Genomic DNA, 22,250 nt, shown 5'->3' on the forward strand with positions numbered 1-22,250 from the left:
CGGCCGGAAACCTGTGATCTCAGGGTCGCGTTCCGCCGGACTGCCATTTCTGGTCTTCCATTCCAGAGTCCTTTCCTCCGCCCACGCTTATGTCCACTCCCGGGCACGCACCCCTCCTTAACCCTGTGCACTGGCTTGGGGAGGGGTGTCCTTTTAGGAGGGAAAGGAAAACAGGCGGGGGCTTACCTTGAGCAAAGGGCCTGGATCTCTGGGGCGGGTGAGGCTTCAAGCACAGGAGCGAAATGACCATATTTAAATGTTAGGAAGGGTTTTGTGGCTGCCCTGTGGACAGGAGGCCATGATAGCCAGTCCTCTGGCAAGGTCCAGGGGCAACGCAAGGATTTGGAGGTGAACTTTAGAACCCTCGCTGTTGGAAGGGTGCACGTAGCGGTGAGAAAAAGGGTGGGGGGCTGCCATTTCTGTCTGGGGGACAGTCGACCAGGAGGAAGTGCCTGCCAACTCAGCTCCAGTAACCGAAGTGATTTGGGACTATCTGCTGGAGATGTGGCTGTCCCTCAGTGAAAGGAGGTGACTCGTGAATGCGAAGGGGACCTGGCAGGTGCCAGCTGGTAGAGTTTGGGCAATGGAAACAGCAGAACCTGGAAACACTTGCTGGGCTGCTCAAGAGTGTGGAGGGTGGCATACAAAAGCAAAGGGGGCGAGCGGCCTGGTAGGAGACCCGGACAGAGCAGAGCAGGCGCAGGTCCAGCGACGGACCAGCGAGAGGTGGCTGTCAGTGTGGCGTGTCAGGTGGGATGGGGGCGGTGACAAGCTCAGATGGTGAGTGCCGCGGGCCCCAGGGGCTGTGTGATTTGGTTGGGTGCTAGAGGCACTAGCCTGCGTGTGCAAAATACAAGCATGATTTACTTCACCTTTCTTGACTTTGACACACGTGGACCAGTTGACAGAATGCACCTCACACCAGTTCTCACCGTGCAATCTTGTTTGTTCACTTCATCCTCTTTTAAACCTGCTGGTGCAGCCCTCGGCCTGGTTTCAGGTTTCAGGTAGGATTTGAATTGTGGTTTGGAAAATGCAGCGAGGAAGTGGCAGAATAGGCGGGCACGGAGATAGTCTGGGAGGTCCCCGGTGGACGTGAGTGTTTGCACGTGGACAGCTACCAAGGCCGCTTCCTCGAGAACAGGCATAGTTTTAAGGGTCTGGGGTGAAGTGAGCCAGGCCCCAGGGCCCCATTTCTAAGAAATGACAACTGGACAGCGTGGCCACTGGTGCCGAGGGCAGGCGTCGGTGAGCTCCAGGGGAGAAGCGAGGGTGGCCAGGCCCCGTGGGGAACAGATAAGTGACTTTTCCAGAAGAATAAAGGAGGTATCAGGACAGTGTCCAGCAGGGGAGGCAATTTTACGTTGGGTTTCCCCAGAGTAACGAGTAAACCCACAACTAGACGTGGCCTCCAGCAGAAGTGGAGGTGAACATTTAGGTGAGTCTGTGGCCGAGGTCATGCTGCTGTCACTGGGTTTTCTGACCCAGCCTGGAGGACCAGGTTCTTCCTGGAGTGGCAGTTTGGACAAGATTAGGGCACATCCAGTTTCTGCCCACGCACGGGGGCTGGGTTCAGGTGGGCAGCGAGCGCCCCGGGGAGGAAACACTGCATTGGCAACAGCTTTTCCGCTGCTTCTCCGTTAAGTGATATTTTAGCTCCTTGGTAGTAGCACCGAGTCTTTAACCAGGTCCGTGGATGGACCGGTGTCGGCAAGGACAATGCCGCCCCAGTGCCCCCTGCCCACACCAGTGTAAGATGTGTGGAGTTTGGAGACGTAAACCTGAAGATGTTTGTGCCAGGAAATGTGTGAAATGTAAACGTCAGGTGAAGTTGGACCTCTGAACCCCAGGGGGCGGCCCTCCAGTGGCAGCCAAAAGTGCTCACGCTGCCCCTCAGAGCTGGTGTGGTTCCTCCCTGGGGGGGGGGGGGGGCGCATAGGGACCAGGAGAGGAGCTTGGGGGACAAGCAGCCTCAGCAGGGCGGAGACAGAGCCCAGGCCGGAAGGAGCAGGGACACCTCCCTCTGGGTGGGAGCTGCCATTTTACCCACCTGTGCTCTTGGGGGGCCTTCTCCCACCTGTTTGAAAAGAACTGAATGTGATTCTGTCCTGCCTGGGGAGACTTGCAGGTCAGACAGAGGGAGCACCTGGGCCCCCGGGGAGCTCGGCAGCCTGGAGGGGGAGAGGCAGCAGCCCGGCCAGCCCCACTCCGTGTAGACAGCACCCTGGATGGCCAGAGCCCCACTGGGTCCCTCTCTCCCACCAAATGATAATCCCCCAGAAGGCGGGTGCATGAGCTCTGCGCCCCCCGCGTCCCCAGCAGAAATGCAGCCTGCCAACCACAGGGTGTTCATAAATATTGAGTGACTTCGTTCCAAAGTTTTCTCCTATGAAGTGAGTAGGACCAGGCATTGTAGGACCCCCGTGGCATGAGTACTGAGTTCTAGAACCCCTGCTGCCCACCAGCACAGAGGTGCAAGGGGGGCTGGTGTGGTGCCCACAGGCTCCGCTGCAGCGGCTGCCAGGGCGGACTTCCCCAGCACAGGGGTTCCGTCGTGAGCCCAGCTGCCAGTTTACGGGCGGCTGCAGGTGAGGACACAAACCCCTGGTCTCCGAGGTAAGGCTGTGTCTCCAAGCGCAGCAAGGCCACCCACAAAGTTCGGGTCACTCTCCTGCTCTTGGGACCACGGAGCCACCCTCCCCTCAGCCTTTGGGGACCCAGGTCCTGGGTGTCCTGCGGGGAGCACCAGGTGGGAGCCCAGGACGGATCCAGTTAGCAGCTCTTCTGCCTGCGCAAGTGCCTCACAGAACAGGGAGGCTTGTGTACAGATTCCCTCCCAGGCCGGCGAGTGTGAACCAACACCTGTTGGAACCGCCTCGGGCAGGGAACACGCCCAGCCGGCGCCCTGGGCTCTGCTGCAGGAGCTCCTGCTGGGACTGCAGCCCCCTCCCAGTCCAGCACCCCCTCCTCACCCTGCCCCGGCCCCAGGAGCCTCTCTGCAGGCCCGTGGCCATCACCACCGAGTCACCTGGACACCCAGTGACAGTGCCCATCACCTGGCCCACCCCGGACCTGGGGCTACACATACGGCCACTTTCACTCCCACTACTTTTTAATTAGGTGTTCATGACTGTCTCTTAACTAACTGAGGTTTGTGCTTTGGTGCCTTCACCGGTTCCCACCCCTGCCGCCTGCCTCAGGCAGCCCGTTCTCTGTAGGTTCCTTCAAGACCGCGATTCCCTCACACACGCGTGAGGCCGCACCGTGTCTCTCTCACCCGGCATCCTGTCCTCAAGGTCGCCACCGGCAGCCACCGGAGTCTGAAGTTCGGTCATATAAACCTTGCACGCCGACCAGAGCAATCAAAATAGCTATGTATACGTGAAAACCAAGATACACTTTATTCATTTATTTTTTAGGTATTTCTTTTGAAGATTTCTATTTATTTACCTTTAGAGGGAAAGGGAAGGAGAGAGGGAGAGAAATGTCAATGTAGGGTTGCTTCTCGTGCGCCCCCTGCTGGGAACTGGCCTGCAACCCAGGCATGTGCCCTGACGGGGAATCAAACCGCAACCCTTTGGTTTGCAGGCTCGAGCTCAATTCACTGAGCTACACCAGCCAGGGTTCAAGATACACTTTAATATATTTTCATTTACTTTACAACTTAACTTAAATCTAGAATGTTTATCTTTTCATATAAACCTGGTTTTTAAAATGGTGACTTGCTATTTTACATAAAAACACATTCAAAACCACTCCATTTGGGGGGCTTCTGATTCCCGTCCGGCGCAGGGAGGGGCAGTGAGGACCGCAGCTGCCGGACGGCACCAACTCGCCGCACTCCCGCACCCTCCCCACCAAGCACAGCAGTTCCACTTGGGTGTTTCCAACACAGTCCCTCCTAAAATTCATCTCTAAGGGCCGAAGACCAACTGAGGACGGACTGTCCTTGTGACAGAGTGTGGCAGGCCAGGCTCTCGCCGCACTCAGAACTTGAGAAGTGGGGAGTCCACGTTTTCCTTGTTGGCCTCGGGGCTCAGCTGGATCAGGGGGGCGCACAGGTCTGCCAGCTACAGGAGAGAAGCGGTGGGGGTGAGCAGCGCGCCCCGTCCCGCTGGCCCCCCTCCCCTTCCCACCAGGGGATACCGCACCGGGCCGCAGGGAGCTGTCCCCACCGTGGCTCGGGCACACTGACATCTCGAGGGCCCCTAAGAAGTCGGGAGAGAATGCCACCCACCAAAGCGCGCTGGGTCCCTCACACAGCTACGCTCTCCCATCACACAGGAGGCACCCGGGACCCAGGACCCCCTGGACCACGCCCTGGGTCCCTGGAAGTCCTCAGTGGGGCTGGAACTTGGAGCTCTCGCCACCAAAGGTGAGCTGTGCCTGGAGACCCATGGCCCTTAGGGGCCTAAAGGCCACTCTCCAGGGTCACCGTGAGGCCTGGGAATCCGGGGAGAAACCTGGAACGGAGACCACCCAAGGCCGGAGCCCCACGGCCCTCCGTGGTGCCTCACCTGTCCCATGTTGGGGAGCAGCTTGGCCACGGCGCTCCTCTCTGCATCCGGAGTGTTGACCAGGAGGTCGATCAGAGGCCCGCAGGCCCCTGGCGGGCTGCAGAAGTCGATGAGAGCGACGTCGGCAGGCGGGGAGCTCCGCGCGGCCGGGGCGATGCGGAGCTGCTCCAGCGGGATGTCCACCAGCAGAACCTAGACAGGGACCTGAGGGTGAGGGGCCATGTCCCTCATTTCTGTCTGGCGTCTCAGGAAACACAGGCCTTGCTACGTCCCAGGCATCAACACTTTGGAAAACGAAGGAAGGACGGGCCCCTGCTGGGGACAGCGGCCACCCCACCCGTGCACCTGCCTGCTGACCCCCACGCCCCTGCTTCCCTGTCAGTCCTTGGGGCCCGGCCCTCTTGGGTCACAGGGCAGAGGCGTGGCTTTTTTTTTACTGCAGGGGCGACTCTGCCAGCGGAAGCCTGGGTTACCACTCGGACTCCCGGCAGGTTCCACTGATCCGAGACACAGGAGAGTCCTTTGTTTCTGGTACCTCGGCCGGCGCCGTCTCCACAGGGGGCTGTGCCTCTCCTGCCGCGTGTGCTGTGGTGAGGCTGGCAGGGGCGGGGGAGTTGCTCTTTTCTGGAGAGAAGTGGAGAGCCTGCGGCACAGCCACCAGAGGAGAAGAGCTCCCGTCGGAGGACTCGTCTGAACACCCACTCCCCGGCGCAGGCCTGTGGGGGGAGGGGCTCATGAGGGAATTCCGGGGGGCCGCTGTGCGGGCCGAGAGCCAGTCTTGGAGGAGGGACCACCGTGGACAGCACCATGGCCCCAGTTCCGGCTCCACCAGGGGGACTGGTGGAGGTCCCCCGGACCAGCTCCGAAACTCTGCCTGCCTGCTCTCACCGTGCGCCCACCTCAGCCCCTTTCGCTCGAGTTATCACACAGGAGGCAAGGAGCAGCTCGTCCTGGGGAGTGGGCTCCACCCCCGGCCCTGTCGGGCGGCCCTGCCGCTCCCCGTCTGTCTGTCCCTAGATGGGCCCGCTCTCCAGTCCACCTGCTGCAGCCTCAGGGGCGTGACTGGCGCCTGGGCAGGGGTGGGCTCCCTGGCCCCACGACACCCCCTCCCAGGCAGACCGTCCTTCGGTGCCCGCTTCCCACTAGACACCGCAGCATGCCCCGCCCGCCACCCGCCTCCTGCGGGTCTCCAGGCCCAGGACACAGGCTGCGCCCGGCGGGCCCTCACACCCCCGCCACCTGGACACCGAATCACACGACAAAGCCAAAGAGACCAGCTGTTTCCGTAATTAACACACGGTATTTCCTTTCCAATATTGCAAAGGCTTTGTTACAACTCAAAGAGTTTTTGCTCTATTTACAAGTAAAAACCATCACCGTAACTGGTCTCATACCAGGTCTCCCTGGTGTGAGTGCGGCCCCATCCGCCTTCCTGTCTGCCACCTCCCCCCGGCCCCGCCACGTCCCCCGGACACCCCCCTTCTCACGGAACCACGCAGACACACGCGTGCAGACCAACATACATGGGGCACGGCACACCCACTGCACGGGCCGTGTGCCTCTTCACCGGTTTTCTCAGCCACTGTCTGTCTTAGGGAGATGGGACCTCACTCCGCATCCTGACCCCCAAGGGTTCCCATTGAAACGCCCCGAGTGAGCAGGAGCAGTGCCAAAGCGGCCCTTCCTGGAGGCCTGAGGGTGGGCGCCTTCCGGTCCCCGCCCCAGAGCCTCCTGCAGCACCTGAGTCTGGACTACATCTGGCACCCGGGGGGCGGGATCCCTGGGAACAGGCACGTGGGGCTGGGGTTTGAAGGTCGTTGATAGAGGGCGCTCCCCCAGCAGGGCCCCAGAACACCTCACTGCACTCTGGGTCGGCAGGGGCACTGAGGGCGAGAAGAGCTGTCTCCCGGTCTCTGCAGCGAGCACTCCCCAGAGGGCGTGACCCTGGCTCCTGCCGGGCAGCTGTGCGCAGACGAGGCAGCCTTGCCCGCACGGCGGCTGCTGGAGGCCTCGCAGATCTGAGACAGACCTCCGGCAGCCTCTCTGTCACCTCACCTCACCGCAGGTCTTTGCCGGGGCTCAGAAGATAGTCGGCGAGCAGCCCCTCGCTGGGGAGAAGCCAGAGTCCTGGGCTGGGTTCTTGGGGTCAGCACGGGAAGGCCTGAGAGCCGGCGGCCCGCAGGTGTGAGCAGGGTGGGCACGTGCCGCGTACTCACCGGGGTCCGGGAGACCGGCCCCGAGGCACGCCGCGCCGGAGTGCCGAGGACAGCCCTGGAAAGACAACGTTGGGGTCTTGTGCACAGGTGACCTCAGACGCGTCCAGTCGTTCAGCCAATGGGCCCGTGCAGCGGGGGGCTCAGTTCCCACAGAAGAGGTCGCACCAGGCAGGGGCCGAGCGGGCTGCCCCCGGCCCCGGCATGCGCCTCCAGTCCCTCCTCGCCCCGGCCCCACCTGTCCTCACAGGTTCCCCTTGCCTGGCCGTCCTTGCAGGCGCTGCCAGGATAACACACCTCACAGGAGGTTCGGGAGAGACCTAAGTCACAGGCCTTCCCACAAACACAGGCCAGCAACGCGAACGTCCCCACAACGGCACAGGTCAAGGTCAGTTGCTATGCCCTTCAGAGTCTAAAGCAGATCTGAGTGAGGACAGACACAGAGGACGATTCCAGGAAGGGGCTGGAAAGTGAGGCTGCACTGCCTGCCAGATCCGCACACTGCCCTGTGCCCCCAATCACTGCACATGGGCGGCTCCCCGCCCCCCTCCTCAGGGAGACCCAGGAGGTCAGACGACCCTCGCCATCCGGCCACAGAGGACGTGGGTCTGGCTCACCCCCGTGCTGGGAGGGGAAGCCTCTGGTCCAACCCCCTCCAGTGCTTCCAAGCTCAGAGACCAGTAAGTGCGAGCCCAGGGCTGTGGAAAGGCTCGCCGACGGCCCAGGCTGGCCGGGGGCAGAGCCAGGCTCCGTCCAGGCTTGCCCGCCGTGCCCTGCAAGGTCCAAAGCAGTGCACCCGCTCTGGCCACACATGGGCGCCAGGCTCCGCCTACAGTGGACGGGCTCAGGGCTGAGCAGCAGAGATGGTGCTTGTCCCTCCCCTGTGCTGAGCCCTCAGCGAGCCGGGCCGGGTCATCAGAAAGGGCCAGAGGTGGCCAGAGCAGCCCCGATCACGGCAAGCAGGGCCAGGGCGGGAGGACGGTGAAGGGGAGGGGCCGCCGAACGACCCCTGTGCCGGCCCAGGCCTCCTGGGGTGGGCGCGTGATTTCCCCTGTGGGGTCTGCCGTGCTGAGCTGGAGCCGCTCGGCCGGGAGGGTGAGAGCTCAGGGTCAGCCACACTGGACAACTCAGACCAGCTCTAATCAGGACGTGGAGAAGCCGGGACTCACACTGAGTCTGAGTGACCTCACCGACCCGTGGTCTCCATCGGTGGCGTGAACTAGAGTCACCCCTGGGGGTCCTCAGATGCTGGGTGGCACCCAGTGCAGCCAGTCAGCCTCTCAGGCTGGACAGGCACGAACACCACTCTGAAGGCAGCTCCGCTGGGCGCCTGACTGACAGCCGCCCCAGGCCAGGGCTGGGGGCCAGCCCTCACACCGCAGGGGCAGGTCTGTGGCTGCATGAGCTGCGGTGGCTGTAAAAGTGGCCCCAAGAGATGGGGGTGAGGGCCAGACACGTGGGGCCGGGCCATGGGGACCCCACGGGAAGCTAGCAGAGGCGTTTGTTTGTCTCCAGGGTCACGCAGCTCATTACCTCCCCGATGATGTGCAGGACTGCGGCCTCGGTGCCCGGGACAGCCGGGGTGTCGGGCAGTCTGGGGGTCCACCTGAGACGAGAGAGGAAGCAAGCGGTCAGTCCACAGGGACCAGGCGGTCTGTCCCTCGCCAGGGCGCCTCGCCGTCTCCACTGACCCCTGGGCGTAGCGAACGGGCATGGAAACGAGGGGTGCTCAGACAAGCCCACGGGGGACCCACTGGGCAGGGCCCTAAGGTGCCCCTGCTGGATGGGAGGGAGGAGCCCAGGCCCCAGCCCGGCCACTGTCCTTGGCAGGCAGAGAGCAGGACTTGAAGAGTGACGAGGACATCCCTGCTGCTCAGGGGGCCCCTGACCCGCCGGACGCCTGCCCATGGTGGCACCAAGGCCCTCCCTTCCCCAAACCAGGGCTTCCCCGTAGTCATCAAAAGACATCCCATTGCTGTCACTGTGTTGCCACAGGCCTTGTGGTTGATGACTGTCTCCCTGCAGAGGGTCTCCAGGCCCCAGGACGGTGACAAGGGGGAGAAGGGCTGAGCAGCACCCCAGGCTGCAGGCCCACGAGTCAGCCCAGAGCGGTGCCAGCTCCCCCGAAACCGGTTTGCAAACTCGCCTCGGGGCCCCCAGGCCGCACCTGGCCACCTCCCGGGAGCCAGGGGTGAGGACACTGTCCCCAGAGCCCCCTGTGCTACAGGTGCCCCCCCGCCCTGAACAAACGTGCCCTGCCCCCATGCCCCTCCCACCCCACCCCACCCTTCCGCACCTTCTCAAAGCAGACTCGTCCCCACGGAGCTGCCCAGAGCCGCTCCCCACTTCCCACCTTCCCTTCTGCTCAGAGCTCGGCCTCCAAAGTGGCTCCCCAGACGGAACCGCGGTCCCCGCCGCGCCCACCCACCTCCAACACCTCTGCCCCATTTCGCCTTCTTCCCGTCTCTCCACCGCCCGCAGCGCCACCTCCTCACCCTCCAAACGCCCGGGAGTTGCCGTGCGAACCGGCTCCCCACAGCCCAGCGCTGGTCCCAGAGCCCGTCCAGCACTCGTCCCTCCACGCAGGACACATGGGCTGCCTCCTCACGGTGCGGAGCTCTGCTCAGTGTCACCTGCCGTGAGGAGCCTCTGTGGACAATCTAAGGGAAGGACCCGAGGTCCACCTCCTTCCCCGACACATATCAGGCACCGTGACATCACCTTTCCACACCCACGACCAGAAAGCACGCCTGTTTCCTGTCTCCTACTATGGAAACGCAGGTTCTGTGAGGCCGGGTCTGTCTTGTCCTCACATCCCTCACACCTCACAGAGGGCCCAGCACTGGAGACACTCGGTGGAAGAGCACGTCCTTACATGGCAGTCAAGGCACCGGACTCGCCGGCAACGCCGATAACTCAAAACGGCCTGGGGGCCTGGGCAGCGTCCAGAAGAGGCAGAGCTCCCCCCACAACGGCCTGGGCGGCGCCTGTCATGCCCACTCGCCTGGGTCAGGCTGCCACCCAGAGTGCCGGCACACTCAGGCTAAGACGAGGGGTACGTGAGGTCAGCCGCAGCTCACGCTGGGACACACTCACACCCTCTCGGCCGATGGGAGACCTCGGGGACACACGGCGCATTCAGCAGAGACCTGGAAAGGCCACCGGTCAGCACAGGGCTGAACTGTCCCAGGAGTAACAGCGATGTGGGACTCACGCATCGAAGCCTGAAAAGCAGCCTCACAAGGATCGAGGAGACTTGAAATTTAACTGCCTGCCGAGGCAAAACTCAATTAATTCTATAAAGACAGCAAAATCCACACACTCAAACAATGTAAAATCACAATGTCCAGCAGACAACAAAAACTCACTACACATGTGGAAAAGCAGGAAAACATGACCCTGCCCAGGAACAGGAAGCACCGGATCGTGGGGCCACTGCAGGGCGGGGGAAATCGGCTCTCAGGCCAACAGCGGGCCCAGACACCCTGCCAGGGAGCAGACCCGTGGCCCAGGGGACAGGTGGCGGCGCTGGCACCAGAAGCTGCAGGGGACAGAGCTGAGCCTCGGTGGCCCACGCCGAGGAGCCTGCAGCGCGTGTGCTGAGAGTCGCAGGAAATGCAGGGACGCCAGAAAAATACTTGAAGAAATAATGGCCACGTTTGGCCAGATTTGACTAAAAATATCAGCCCACAGATTAAAGAAGCTCGAGAACCCTCTAGCATAAGGACACCAGGAAAGCCACACCAAACTCCGGCATCCCCAAAACGCCGAACAAGAGCAGGGGTGGGAGCGGTAGGGCCCTAGTGTTACGTGGAAGGGCACGTGCGATAAGGAGCCCCTGGCCCCGCCCCTGCCCCGCCCCCTGCTTCTCCTCCAGAGGCGGGGCTAAAGCGCTCCAGGAAGGGGGCGCCACGAAGCCGTCTGGACTTTACATAGAACTCGTTCACCATTCCCGAAACCCATCCCGATGGCCTTGACTCACCGGCAGGAAACTTAGGGACTTTAAACGGACTCGCAGGCACGACCTTTGTCCCGGAGTGCAGCAAGGACTCCCGCCTGGCGCCCCGGACCGCACTCCGCTGACCAGAGCAGGGCAGACGGGGCTGAGAGCTCAGCCTCGCACCTCTGGGCTCTGGCGTCCAGGGCTGGGGCAGAGCCGACGTGGTGGGTGCAGCAGGACGCTTAGGGGTCACCTCAGCCCGCCCGGGGCACCGGCTCTGCCCACACACGGCCACAGGGCGTGCCTGGGCCTCGGCAGCTCCTGCTGGGCCTGGCTGGCCGGGGTCCGAGGGAGGCCGGGAACCTTCTGTAGAAACCCTCGGACGTTCACCTGATTTACCTGGAAGAGGAGCCACACGAAACCGGGTTACCGCTCAGGCTCGCATGACTTCCAACGTGTGATGTGAAGTTACACGCACGTGAGTAGCCCACATGCGAAGTGCTCTCTTCAGCACATATGTCCGCTTGGCACTGTTCGCCAGTGGGGCACACTATTACCATCCACGTGACGGTTTCCAACTAAGCGGAACACGTGACACCAGGGACAACGTTCTGTGTGTCCTTCAGGCAGTGTCTTCCATTGCAGGACAAGCCAGGCCGCTGTGGCTGGTCCGAGCGGGCTCCACAGGCCACTGTGGATGGTCACCGAGAGGCAGGTGAGGGTGCCCAGCCTGGCGCGCTGTCCTCTGGTCCAGTCGACCACAGGCGCCTACGCTGCTGCTGCACAGCGACAGGCAGCGAGTACCACGCCGTCGAGGACAGGCGGCTGCATGGAGCTGCCACCCAGCGTTTCACAGCTGACAAGCTGCTCACTGGGAGCCCAGATTCTTAGGTGAGGACCCCGGGCTAAAGGTCTGCACCCCACATTCCCGCTCTGCTTCCCTCGGGGCACCTGCAAAAATCGCCACTTGGCCCTGAGCCTGCGAAAGCCCAGTGAGCTCTGCCCGAACGTCAGCCAAGTGCCGGGGGCACCCCTCCCGCCCGCTCTTGGTTTCTCGCCCCTGGGTGCCTGGGGGTGGAGGCTGCCTCTCCGAGGGCTCCCTGCCTGCCCCGCATTTCTGGGACCTGTAAGCAGCAAATCTAGGGACTTGACTTGCTCTGTGGGAGTGTTTTGAAACTGCACCTTCGATCTCACCGGCCCGAGTCTTTTCACCCGGGGACGTCGGGGCCCAGCTGCTGAGGGAACTCCGCCGGCCCGTATGGGTGGCCCGTGCCCCCTCGTTCAGTAGGCCATCCCCTGCATACCCTCAGCCTCAGACTCCAGCAGCCACCCTCCCTACCCCATGCAGTCAGGGAGGCGGCGAGGGGCCGGAAGAGGAGCTGTGATCATGACAACCACTGCGGTCCTTCCCTGTAAACCACAGGAGGCTGGGGCCTATCGGTCAAGGGTGCAGTTTCCGACAGAAGAGCAGACAGACTCGGGTGGCAGTCCTCGGCTGCCAACGTGACCCCAAGTCAGTCAGTGTGGGGGAGGAGCCCTCTTCACTGGCCGTGACCGACGGACGGAGGCTCGGAAGGGCCCACAAGGTGCCGTGCTAAGGGCGATCGGCCGGGTGTGGGTGCTCTGGGTGCCTCCCCGGCCTTGTCCCTCCGAGGCCTCTGACGCTCCCCACTTTTCCATGAAGGCAACTGGGGGTGCGGGAGGTGGGAGCCTCGGGGTGCCTTCTGGTGGTTTATAAAGAACGTTTTCTCGCCCTTGCCAGACAGCTCAGGTGGTTGGGGCACCATCCTGACAGGCAGGGTTGTGGGTTTGATTCCCAGGCAGGGCCCACACGGGAATCAGCCCGGGATGCGTGCATGGGCGGAACAAACTGGTATGTCTTTCTTCTTCTCTCTCTAAAAACCAGTCAATCGATAATTTTTTTTAAGGAACACGTCCCTTAGATTTCTGAGGTCCCCATTTGCTCCTCTCACTCGGCAGGCCAGCCTCTGCTCAAGTGGCCCTGGCGTCAGCCCGAGAGGTCATCGAGCCCCCACCCTGTCGTCCAGGGTGACACCATCAGCAGTGTCACTGGCCTGTGTGGACCTGGGAGGTGACCCTGGCTCGTCCTTGGGAGGGGGACGGATCTGCTCTGACCAGTGTTGGGTCCACAGTCTCGGTTCGGTGTGCAGCCAGGACCATGCTCACGTCTCCCCAGGAGTCACCCCACCCCCAAGCGGTCCCACTGCCTCGGACATTTCGTCCCAAGGTGCCCGTTTTGGCAGGGAACAGCACCTGTTCCACACCGGCAGGAGCCCCGCCCACCGCCCAGGTTCCGCCCCCCCGCCAGTGGTTCAGAGCGACCCTCTCCAGAAAGTGGCCACATCCGGTTTGATGCAGCCCGGGCTGGTAAGGCTCCCCTGTGCCGGCTGGACCCCCGAGCATGACCTCTTGGGGAGATTTCTGCCACCTCTCCCTAACACTCAGGGTGAATGAGAGGGGCTCCGGGCCCACCTCCACCCCCACAGTGTCCCCTGAGGGTCTGGCCACCTTACCTGTGCTCGCCACAGGGGGCGCACGTGCTCTGGAGCTGCGGCCCGAAAAGCCCCCGGGGGCACTGGGCCTTCCCGCCAGACTAGCCACACCACCAGGGGGCTTCGGCGCGGTTCTCTTCAGGACCGTCTGGAAGGAAATGTCAACTGTCATCGAAGACTCCATCATCAATTCAATACTCATTTCCGCAAGAGTACGGTTTTGTAACACTTTTCAATAATGCCATGACCATCATCTTGAATCAGAGAAGAAGGTCAAGCGGTTTTCCTCCAGGTCCCACAAGAGCAGCCCCTGGGGAGCTCACTGAGCCATGGGTGCCAGCCGGCGTCTGGCAGCTTGGCCGCCAACTCGCAGAAGCGGATGGCAGAAAGGTGGACGCTGGTCCCCATGCCCAGGAGGAGCTGAGGTCACGGCCCTGCCGCAGGGAGGACCCCTGCGTCACAGACGCACTGCCATGCTGGCAGGTCAGACACCCCACCCACGTGACCCCCGGGCGGCAGAGGCAAGCCCCCCCCTTCTTGCTTCTCCAAGCTGCCTCCCAGGGTCACACCGTCAGCCCGCCTGACCCCGACTGCAGTTCAAGGTCACGGCCCCCGTCTGCAGGGCTGCCAGCCTGCCCCCGCTTCGCTCACGAGCCACAGCCAAGCGGCAGCCGAGCTGACCCACCTTGCTGGGCACGGGGAACAGTCGTTTGCCTGGGCCCAGGTGGCCTCCGTGGGCTGGCACGCTGGTGACATCCTGGGCAGCGCTGGGCGAGTCAGGGGGCCTGTCCCTCTGCGGCTCCTTCTCGGCCAGGGCTTCCGCCCCAGAAGGACTTGCTGGTGTCTCCTTCGTGGAATGAAAATGTTAAATCGGGGTGTGACAGCCGTCTGGTCTGGACCACGTACAGACACACAAAGGCTCCCGCTTAGAGCAGCTGCCCACACCAACCAGCTCCCCAGTGCCACATGGGCCCCTTCATCTGCCACCGAGTTTGAGGTACGCAGCGGGTCACTTCCTCCACCAAATCACCACGAACTAGAGCGACAAGCAACTCACTACGCAGCTTCCCTAAAAACCAGTGCCGTCCTTGCAGGACAGACTGGCCCTGCGCTGCAGACGGACCCGCTAGGGCGAGCACCCCTCCTTCACGACCACTGTTCTCGGTGGAGCCCCACCGAGTCCTCAGGCTGTGCAGAGGGGTCGCTCACGACCCGGTCGTCCCCTCTATCAGCAGAGCCACTCGGCGGCGGCAGCAAATCCCTCCCCCGACCTCTGCTGGCACCAAGAGCCGTTTTCCTTTCGCCAGCAGAGCCAAACAAGTCACAAATCCCCAGCCCCCTGGTGACCAGGGCACACTCCGGGCTGAGCCAGCTCACAAACAACCCAGCTGCCAGAGCTGTGAGAAGCTCACAGTGCCACAGGGATGAGGCTGCACCTCCGTCCTTCACGTCACCTTAAACATCGAGACACCCCAACCCCACAGAGGTCACCGTCTCGTGGCGCGGGACAGCCACCGCAGTCTAATCGTAGGGCACATCTGTGGCCCTGAAACACGCACACTGCCGGGGCAGTCACGCCCCAGCCAAGGCCCCTCATCGGCTCCCTAATTTGCCCATTGCGGTCACCTCACGTAAAAGGGGTCACGCGGTTGGGGACCCTTGTGACTGGCTCTTCCCCTGAGCCACACTGCCCAGGCCTCCTGCCTCAGCCCGTGTCAGCACTGTCCACACAACGCGCCCCCCGGCAAGGACAGGCCTTGTGCCATGGGTCTGCCCGCCAGCTGCCGTGGACCCGGCACACGGGCTCTCGTGGGGACAGAGGCCCCAGTTCTCTGGGACACACCCCACATTTCTGAATAGTCCGCCCGAGTGGTCAGGCATTTCTGGAGGCCATGCTCAGAGGAGGGGTGCCAGTGAGTCACCGGGGAAAGGACGGCGTGTCCCAGAAACATGTGTGGGTGGGTGCCCAAGTGAGCGCCGCCTGCGGCTCAGCTGCAGCAGCAACACCTCACGGGTCGGAACCCCCGCTCTCTGGCACCAGGTCGCTCCCGGGAGGGGACAGAGGCCCCAGAAGAGCCCACATTCTAAGGCAATCTCTCTGCCCTGAGTCAACTCTTTACACAAGACACTTGTCAACCTTATTCCAGAAACATCAGCTTAGCGATGCGCATGCAAACACTCTCCATTCGATGAAAGGCTGCCCCTGGCCTGCCTCCCGGTCCACACTGGGTCCCCGCTCTGCGGGTCCTGCCGGGGGGCGCCTTCGGCGGCTCAGCTCCGGGGCCTGATCATGGGGCATGTGGTTCAGGACTTTTTGTGGAGGGGAAAAAGGGCCGTCCAGGCCCTGGCCAGATGTCTGCATTGACCTAAACTGCCAACAGCCCCACCAAGTGTCACCGTGGTGACTGAGGGGACAGGCGCAGAGTGGGGCAGTGCGGGGAAAGGCCCCGGGCAGGCTGCAGCCAGCTCCTCCCGAGTACGAGCTCCCTCCCTCCCTCGCTCCCGGCCTGCCCTGGGCGCACAGCCAGGCTAAACCTGGGAGCAGCCTTCACCTGACCCCCAACCCCTGCTACCCTGTGCCCTCCCCTCCAGCCACCAGGACCCCCGCTTCCCGGAGCTGGCTGACAGTGCCCCAAAGGGACACCTGCCCACTACCACTTCCCGGGACAGCTCCTTGCCTGCCACCCACTGGGAAAGCAGCTCAACTCAGTCACCGTTTAGGAGGATGACGAGCAGCTGTTCCAGGAGGGGCAATTTTTGGAAGCTGGTTGGTAATGCAAATGCAACCCCCACTGGACGAAATATCCAGTCTTGTGACAGAGTGAAAGAAACCATTTCAACCAGAACTTAGGAGGCGTTGCCCACATCTGCCCCAAACCCAGCCCCCATCGCCACGAGCCCTTGTGGCAGCCACGCCTCCACGTTCCTCCCCAGGAAGGTCCACGCTAACCTACGAAGGCCCACAAGCCAGGGACCACCTCTCGTTCCCAGACCAACAGCTGCCGCGTGGCTGTGGCTACCTTCTCCACGGCCAAGTGCACACTTTTTCCTCTGACAGACGCTCGGGGCGGTGGCAGTTTGCTGACAACCTTTTTCTGAGTCACTGCCTGGTTCGGAGGGCCGACGGGACTGGATTCCAGGGGCAGAGAGGGACGGGAAGGGAGCGGGGGCCCCCACGTCCGGGTGAGGTGGGCCTGGGCCGTGATATTCTGGGGAGCCACACCTGAGTCGGGCTGGACGCCCGACAGCTGCAGCCAGCTCAAGGGGCTGTCCGACAGGCAGTATGTCTCCCTTTTAAGTGAGTTGGGGCTTTTCTTGCTTTTATTTTCTTTCTCGAACAGGCTCATTTTGAGCTTTGAGTCCTGTATGAACCTCTCCCCTCCCTGGCATTCCGAGTCTCCAGGCCCGGCCGCCTGGTCCCTGCTGCTGCTTGCTATCTGGAAGGCCAGGAGGTGCGCTTCCTTGTAAACCTCCACGAACTTCTCCCCGGTGAGGGGGCTCCAGTGGACGTGACTGGCTTCGGGACTTGGATCGGCTCGTTCCAACCTGGCAGCGACACACCTCTCTCGGTGCCCGACAGGTCCGAAGAAGACCTCGTCATCCTCGTCGTCATTTGCACTGTTTTAGAAGAAAATGGTTACTGGCATTTAAGTGGGAGGTCTCACCGAATGTGGTTATGCCCACGGCGAGGGAAGAAACGCCTTTGTTTACCTTAGAGAAGACAGTGAAAGATCGAAGTCGAATTTTTCATCAGCCAAAAGAACAGCATCTGGGGGAGAAGGTCTGTCGTCATTTGGGGGTCACAGCCGACACACCGAAGCTCGTCACCTGTCCCCACCCAGACTGCTGAGAAAGCTCACTCCCCAGAGGGTGACTTCCGGTCACTTAGCAGCCCCATTTTCACAGGCGGCTCCAGATGGTCTGACTTTTTCCATTTTCTTTTTAAAACAGCACCAGCCGTCCCAGGTTTGCTAAGCCCGTCTGAACACCTAACTGCTGCTTTTACAGACGGGATCCGAAAAGCGTTCGCCCCGCCACCTGAGCAGCCACCCGGGCAGCTGAGTCGTTTTCGGGTGTGGACATTCTCCGAGGACCGCCTGCCTCAGCTCCCCTGGAGGCAGGTCCCCTGCTTACAAACCACAGAATATCTATCCCCCTTTCAAAAACAAATTCAATATTTGACACTTTTTTTTTAAAAAAGAAACCCTAGCCCAGCTGGTGAGGCTCAGTGGATTGAGCACTGACCTGCGAACCAAAGGGTTGCTGGTTCGATTCCCAGTCAGGGCACATGCCTGGGTTGCGGCCCAGGTCCCCAGTACAGGGTGTGCGAGAGGCAACCGCACACTGATGCTTCTCTCCCTCCCCATGTCTCTAAAAATAAATAAATAAAATCTTTAAAAATAAAGTAAAATTAAAATTTTAAAGAAACCCTGAAAGAACAATAAACCATGGGGAAACTATCTCATAACAGGGAGTGTGAAGGTGCAGGACACCGACCAGAAGCCATAAAAGGAAAGGCTGATGGTCCAATACATAAAACTGTTTCAGATCTGCCTGGCAAAAGTGACCCTGAGCAAAGTTAAAAGACACAATGAACAGAGTAAAGCACACCTGTAGCTCGCCCCGCGCAGGGCTAATTCACAAATAGTGCCTACAAAGCGCTAAGGAAACATTTAACCACGCAACGGGAGGATGGACAGAGAACACGGAGGGATGAAGTTCATGGAAAAAAGAAATGGAGCGTTCTCGAATCTACGTCCAGAAGCTCAGCCTCACTCAGAAATAGGAGTGACGAAAAACCAACAGCGCGAGACTCCACTTTTCCCCCCTCGGACTGTTAAAAGTCAGACAAAGCGTGGGCAAGGCTGCGGGGAAGGAGAGGGTGCCCATCAGCACGGGCGCCCAGGGCAAGCGGGCGGCGGCGCCTCCCAAAACCCATACCGCGCCCCCGGCCCAGAGAGCTGGCACTCACAATGTCCTCAGTAGCAGCAGCATTTGTCACAGCTGGGCACGGGACACAGAATAAATGCCCACCCACGCAGAGGAGACAAATCACGGTACCGCCCCACAACAGGGCACACTTAGGCACCTAAAGGAAGAGTAACACTTCATGTGTGGCTATACGAGATGGACAGGATAAACGTGGCCCAGACAGTCGGAGACGCAGGGCTGGGCTGCACATGCCTTGAGGCAGGCTCTCTCAGAAGCAGGGAATGGACTGGCCTGGGACACACACACACACACACACACACACACACACACACTCTGGTTTGCACTTGCACAGACTAGACCTGGAAGAAGGCCCAGGCACCGATGGCATCGACGGACTTTGGAGGGGCACCTGGGCGGCCGAGGGACAAAAACGAGAGACAGACAGGCGCTTCACTTTTTACACGCCTGAACCGAGGAAGTCACATGCATAGGTCACTGCTGGCGACCTCCAAGCATCTGGTATGGAAAAAGGGGCCCCAGACCAGGGGTCGGGGAAAAGCCCCCACCTCCATGGGCTCCGCCACCGGCTCGCAGCCAATGTGTGCCTCCCTCTGCTGCAGGTGCACCCCCACCCTGCAGACAGGGAACGTGGTGCTGTCCGCAGGAGCACGCTGATGGGGGAGCCCTAGTGAGGGGACTGACTGGTCAGGGGCCGAAGCAGCTGCAGGAGGTGGACACACAGGGCGGCCAGATCCCGAGGGTTTGCAGGGAGCTGCTCTTCTATCCACCCGGAAGCTACTGAAGGGTTTGAAGCAGACACGCGGTCTGACCTGGCTCATGTTTTTAGAAGGTCACCCGGCTGCTGCACGGAGCGAATCAGAAAGGAAGCTGACAGGATCTATGAAAATGAGAGATGCACACGCTGGCCAAACGCAAAATATACAAGAAGGCAGAGGTGAGCTGATGTGGCTGAGACCAATGTGGTGACATCTGTGTGGAGCCGAAAAGGGGTCAACGGATCCAAAACACATTCTGATGGTTGAAGCAACAGGAACTGAGGGCTGAAGGAGTGTGGCAGCTTCTCGACGAGCTGGGTGACTGGAGGGGATACTTACTCACATGAGAAAGACAAAGAACAGGCCAGACCAGGTGGGAGCAGGGACACGCTGAGACCAAGGTGCCAAACAGGCAGGCGTGCACACCAGACCAGAGCTCAGTGGAGAGGCTGTGTGAGCTCAAGGCCGAATGTGGCCGCCACTGGAGAGGGACGTGGTTAACGCCCTGGGAGCGTCAGAGAGCCCCTGTGGAAGCCCAGAGACACGGGGTCTGGTCCTGGGGAAGATCATCTTCGGGAGATGGCAGAGGAAGAGGCCTCTGGAGAGAGATGGAGGGACACCAGACATGGAAGCAGGAGCAAAACCAAGATGCCCTGGAAGCCAACAAAGATGCAGCCAGTTACCTAGGAATGCAGCTGGAGTGAGGGGTGAGGGCAGGAGGAGCTGGTTGGGTTTGAGGCACTAGCAGAGCAGGCAGAGAAAGCCCTGGAGTCTGGCTCCGAAGGAGGCGCGCTCTGCAATGCAGAGGACGAGGTACAAGCGAGATAACAGGGAAGGTCAAGGAAGAGTGTGGGATTGTGGACAGGCAAAAGCAAGGATGCCAAGGGAGGGTGACGGAGGGCTGAAGTCCTCAAGAGAAGCAGTGGGGATTCAGCCAACACATTGAAGGGACTGGCGTTTGGAAAGAATACACCAGGAAGGAGAGGGGTGTGCAACTGCAAATACCTTCCTGTGCACAACGAAGAACGGGTGATTTCTGCAAAATGGAGGTGTTAAGGATGCTTGGTTCCCAGTCTACCCACCTCACACGGATGTTGAGGAACAAACGGTGAAAGGATGTCAAAATGCTTTACCAGAAAGAGGGTACCACCCCTAATTCTTCCTGTGAGGCTGTACTCGAAACCGGCACTCACACCTGACGGGCTGAACAAGACAGCCAAGTGACAGCCAGAGTCCCTCACTAAGGCGGTCCTGAAGATCTTAAACCAGCGCTGGTAAACGGAAACCAGCCACAAACGGGAGGAAAACACCAGGTTCCATCCCACAGATGATCTGAGTGAGGTGCCAGGTGGAGGTCTGGGCCCAGGGGGTTAGGGCAGCAAATAAAAGCGGAGAGAATCCCTTTTAGGACGTGAAACTGGGCGTCCAGGAGGTGGAGAAAAGCTAACAACAAAGAAGGCAGACTCAGGCAAACTCCTTACAGACAGACGCATGCAAACCATGAGTTCCATGGGTACGGAGCACAGGATGACGCGGAATAAATAGGTAAGTGCTCACGGAAGGATGAAATGGACCGACATCTTCACTGGGCTCCCTGAACAACAGCGCTGCAGAGATGGGCACATACCATCCTTCCTGGGACCCTCCACCTCCGCTTCGCCCGCCCGGCGGGCTGGAAGCACGTCGCTGCTGTCTCCAACTTCCATGCCCAGCGCTGTCAGGGAGTCCCTGCGGGAATGAGGGACCAGTGGTCAGCTGGGGTCAGAGGCCAGGTCCTCCGGTTCCCTCGCCCCGGGGACGCCCAGCAGCGTGAGCACCACGGACAGAGACGCGACGCAGCCCCCGGGGCCACGCGCCTCCAGACCTCGAGATCGGGGGCGGCGCCGGTCCGAGCCGGGGCGAATGCCCCAGACGGCGACAACGGAATTCACAGCTCTCGGCCGGGCTGCTGTGGGATCGGAACACGCGAGGGGACCCCGCTGCTCCCGGACCCAAGCCCACCGGAAGCCCCTGCTCCGTACCCGCTGCTGCGCCTGGCCGACACGCCTCCGCCCTAGATTTAAACTCGGAGCGACGAGCGCGGAGCGGGCTGCTATTGGCCGGTTTGAAAAGGTCTCTTCACTGTCGCCTTTCCCGGTGCACCCTGGGGGCTGTAGTCCGAGCGGCTCGGAGGAGCATGCGCGCGTGAGCGCTGCCTGCGCGCGCTGGGGATTGCGCATGCCCGAGTTCCGTCCACCCTGGGGGCGGAGGTTACTTACAGCTACCTTGTGTGTATCTGCAGGTGTAGCCTCACGACGGCTACGTGTGGCCAACGACACTGTTCTGATCTCCGTTCTTCATCCGTGAATGGAGAAAATTAAATTCCAATCATAGAGTGTTGTTGTGAAGACCAGATGAAACAGGCGCATCTGCCTGCTTTTCAAAGCAGTAGGTGACAGGTCCTAATATGTCAATTAAGAAGCGGGGTCCCTGCCCGGAGGAACGCACGGAGGCACCGTAAACCAGACGACGCCGGGTTTTGCCCCTGGACCAGGAGAAGCCGCCCGGCCGTTGTGAGGGCCTCAGCACAGCCACAGGGTGTGGCGGGAACCCACTCCTGGCTTTAGAGTCCTGGGGAGCTGGATCCTTTTGGGGTGCTGGGGGTGTGGATTGCAGGGGTGCGTCTCAAGACAGCGTCCGGTGGCCAGGTTGGAGCAAACAGGAGACCCGTGGTCTGAGAGGTGGGAGGATGATTGGTGGCCAGGCCAATCAGGTAGAACCAATTGGAGCCTCGGACTGTACGCCAGATATTAGTAATGCCCACCTGATGGGCTCCAGGGTGGAATGAGGGGCTCCACCCAGGGCACCGTGTCATGAAGCTGTTGCTGCACTTGATAGGGACTTGAAAGGGTCAGGCCAGTTTCCAACCCGTGGGACTGCCCATGACTCAGCTGTCCCCACTCGCCTGATAGCCTGTGGCATAATCGAAACTCTCCCATCTTGCACAACAGACATCTGGTGCCAGCTACAAGGGCCTGTGGTCAGCCTGACCCTCCTGTCCCTGGGAGCAGTCCGCCCTTTTCCTGACCCATTGTCCTGGCTCACATCCTGGAACCCTGAAGCACCTGTCTGGAAGAACAAGAGACTCACCCCACCCCTATCCTCTCACAAACCCCGTGCTTCTACTTTTCAAAAAACCCATTCCTGCCTCCCCCAGGGACTGCCGTCGATCCGACTCAGCCGCCCTGTAACGGCAGCATCAAATAAAGGCTGTTGGATCAGATCGTCCGCTTCCTCCTGCCTGTTGCTCCGCATTTCCAACAGGACCGAAAGAAGGGGAGGGCAGCAGGGAGCAGCCCGGGGCCTCCTGCGGGGTCTGC

At 61.0% G+C, this 22,250-nt stretch overlaps 1 protein-coding gene across 3 annotated transcripts; it reads right to left on the bottom strand.

Annotated features, from left to right (window-relative positions):
• Positions 1 to 3,378: 3,378 nt before the first annotated feature.
• Positions 3,379 to 20,973, bottom strand: GTSE1 (G2 and S-phase expressed 1). 3 transcript variants are annotated; one of them, XM_053662274.1, is made up of 12 exons: positions 20,913 to 20,973; positions 20,519 to 20,619; positions 16,895 to 16,952; positions 16,204 to 16,801; positions 13,869 to 14,030; positions 13,205 to 13,331; positions 10,713 to 11,069; positions 8,264 to 8,336; positions 6,573 to 6,788; positions 5,053 to 5,233; positions 4,518 to 4,709; positions 3,379 to 4,070 (listed from the first exon to the last, which is right to left on the bottom strand). In XM_053662274.1, exons 2-12 carry the CDS (start codon positions 20,595 to 20,597, stop codon positions 3,987 to 3,989), a joined length of 2,127 nt encoding a protein of 708 aa, XP_053518249.1. In that variant the 5' UTR covers positions 20,598 to 20,619; positions 20,913 to 20,973; the 3' UTR covers positions 3,379 to 3,986. The 3 variants fall into 3 exon arrangements, with proteins under 3 accessions (XP_053518249.1, XP_053518248.1, XP_053518250.1); XM_053662273.1 differs by lacking the exon at positions 20,913 to 20,973 and adding an exon at positions 20,756 to 20,905; XM_053662275.1 differs by lacking the exons at positions 10,713 to 11,069; positions 20,913 to 20,973 and adding an exon at positions 20,756 to 20,905.
• Positions 20,974 to 22,250: the final 1,277 nt, after the last annotated feature.

Source organism: Artibeus jamaicensis, unplaced genomic scaffold (assembly GCF_021234435.1).
Source record: "Artibeus jamaicensis isolate MK-2021 breed Jamaican fruit bat unplaced genomic scaffold, CSHL_Jam_final contig_233, whole genome shotgun sequence".
Lineage (NCBI taxonomy): Eukaryota > Metazoa > Chordata > Mammalia > Chiroptera > Phyllostomidae > Artibeus > Artibeus jamaicensis.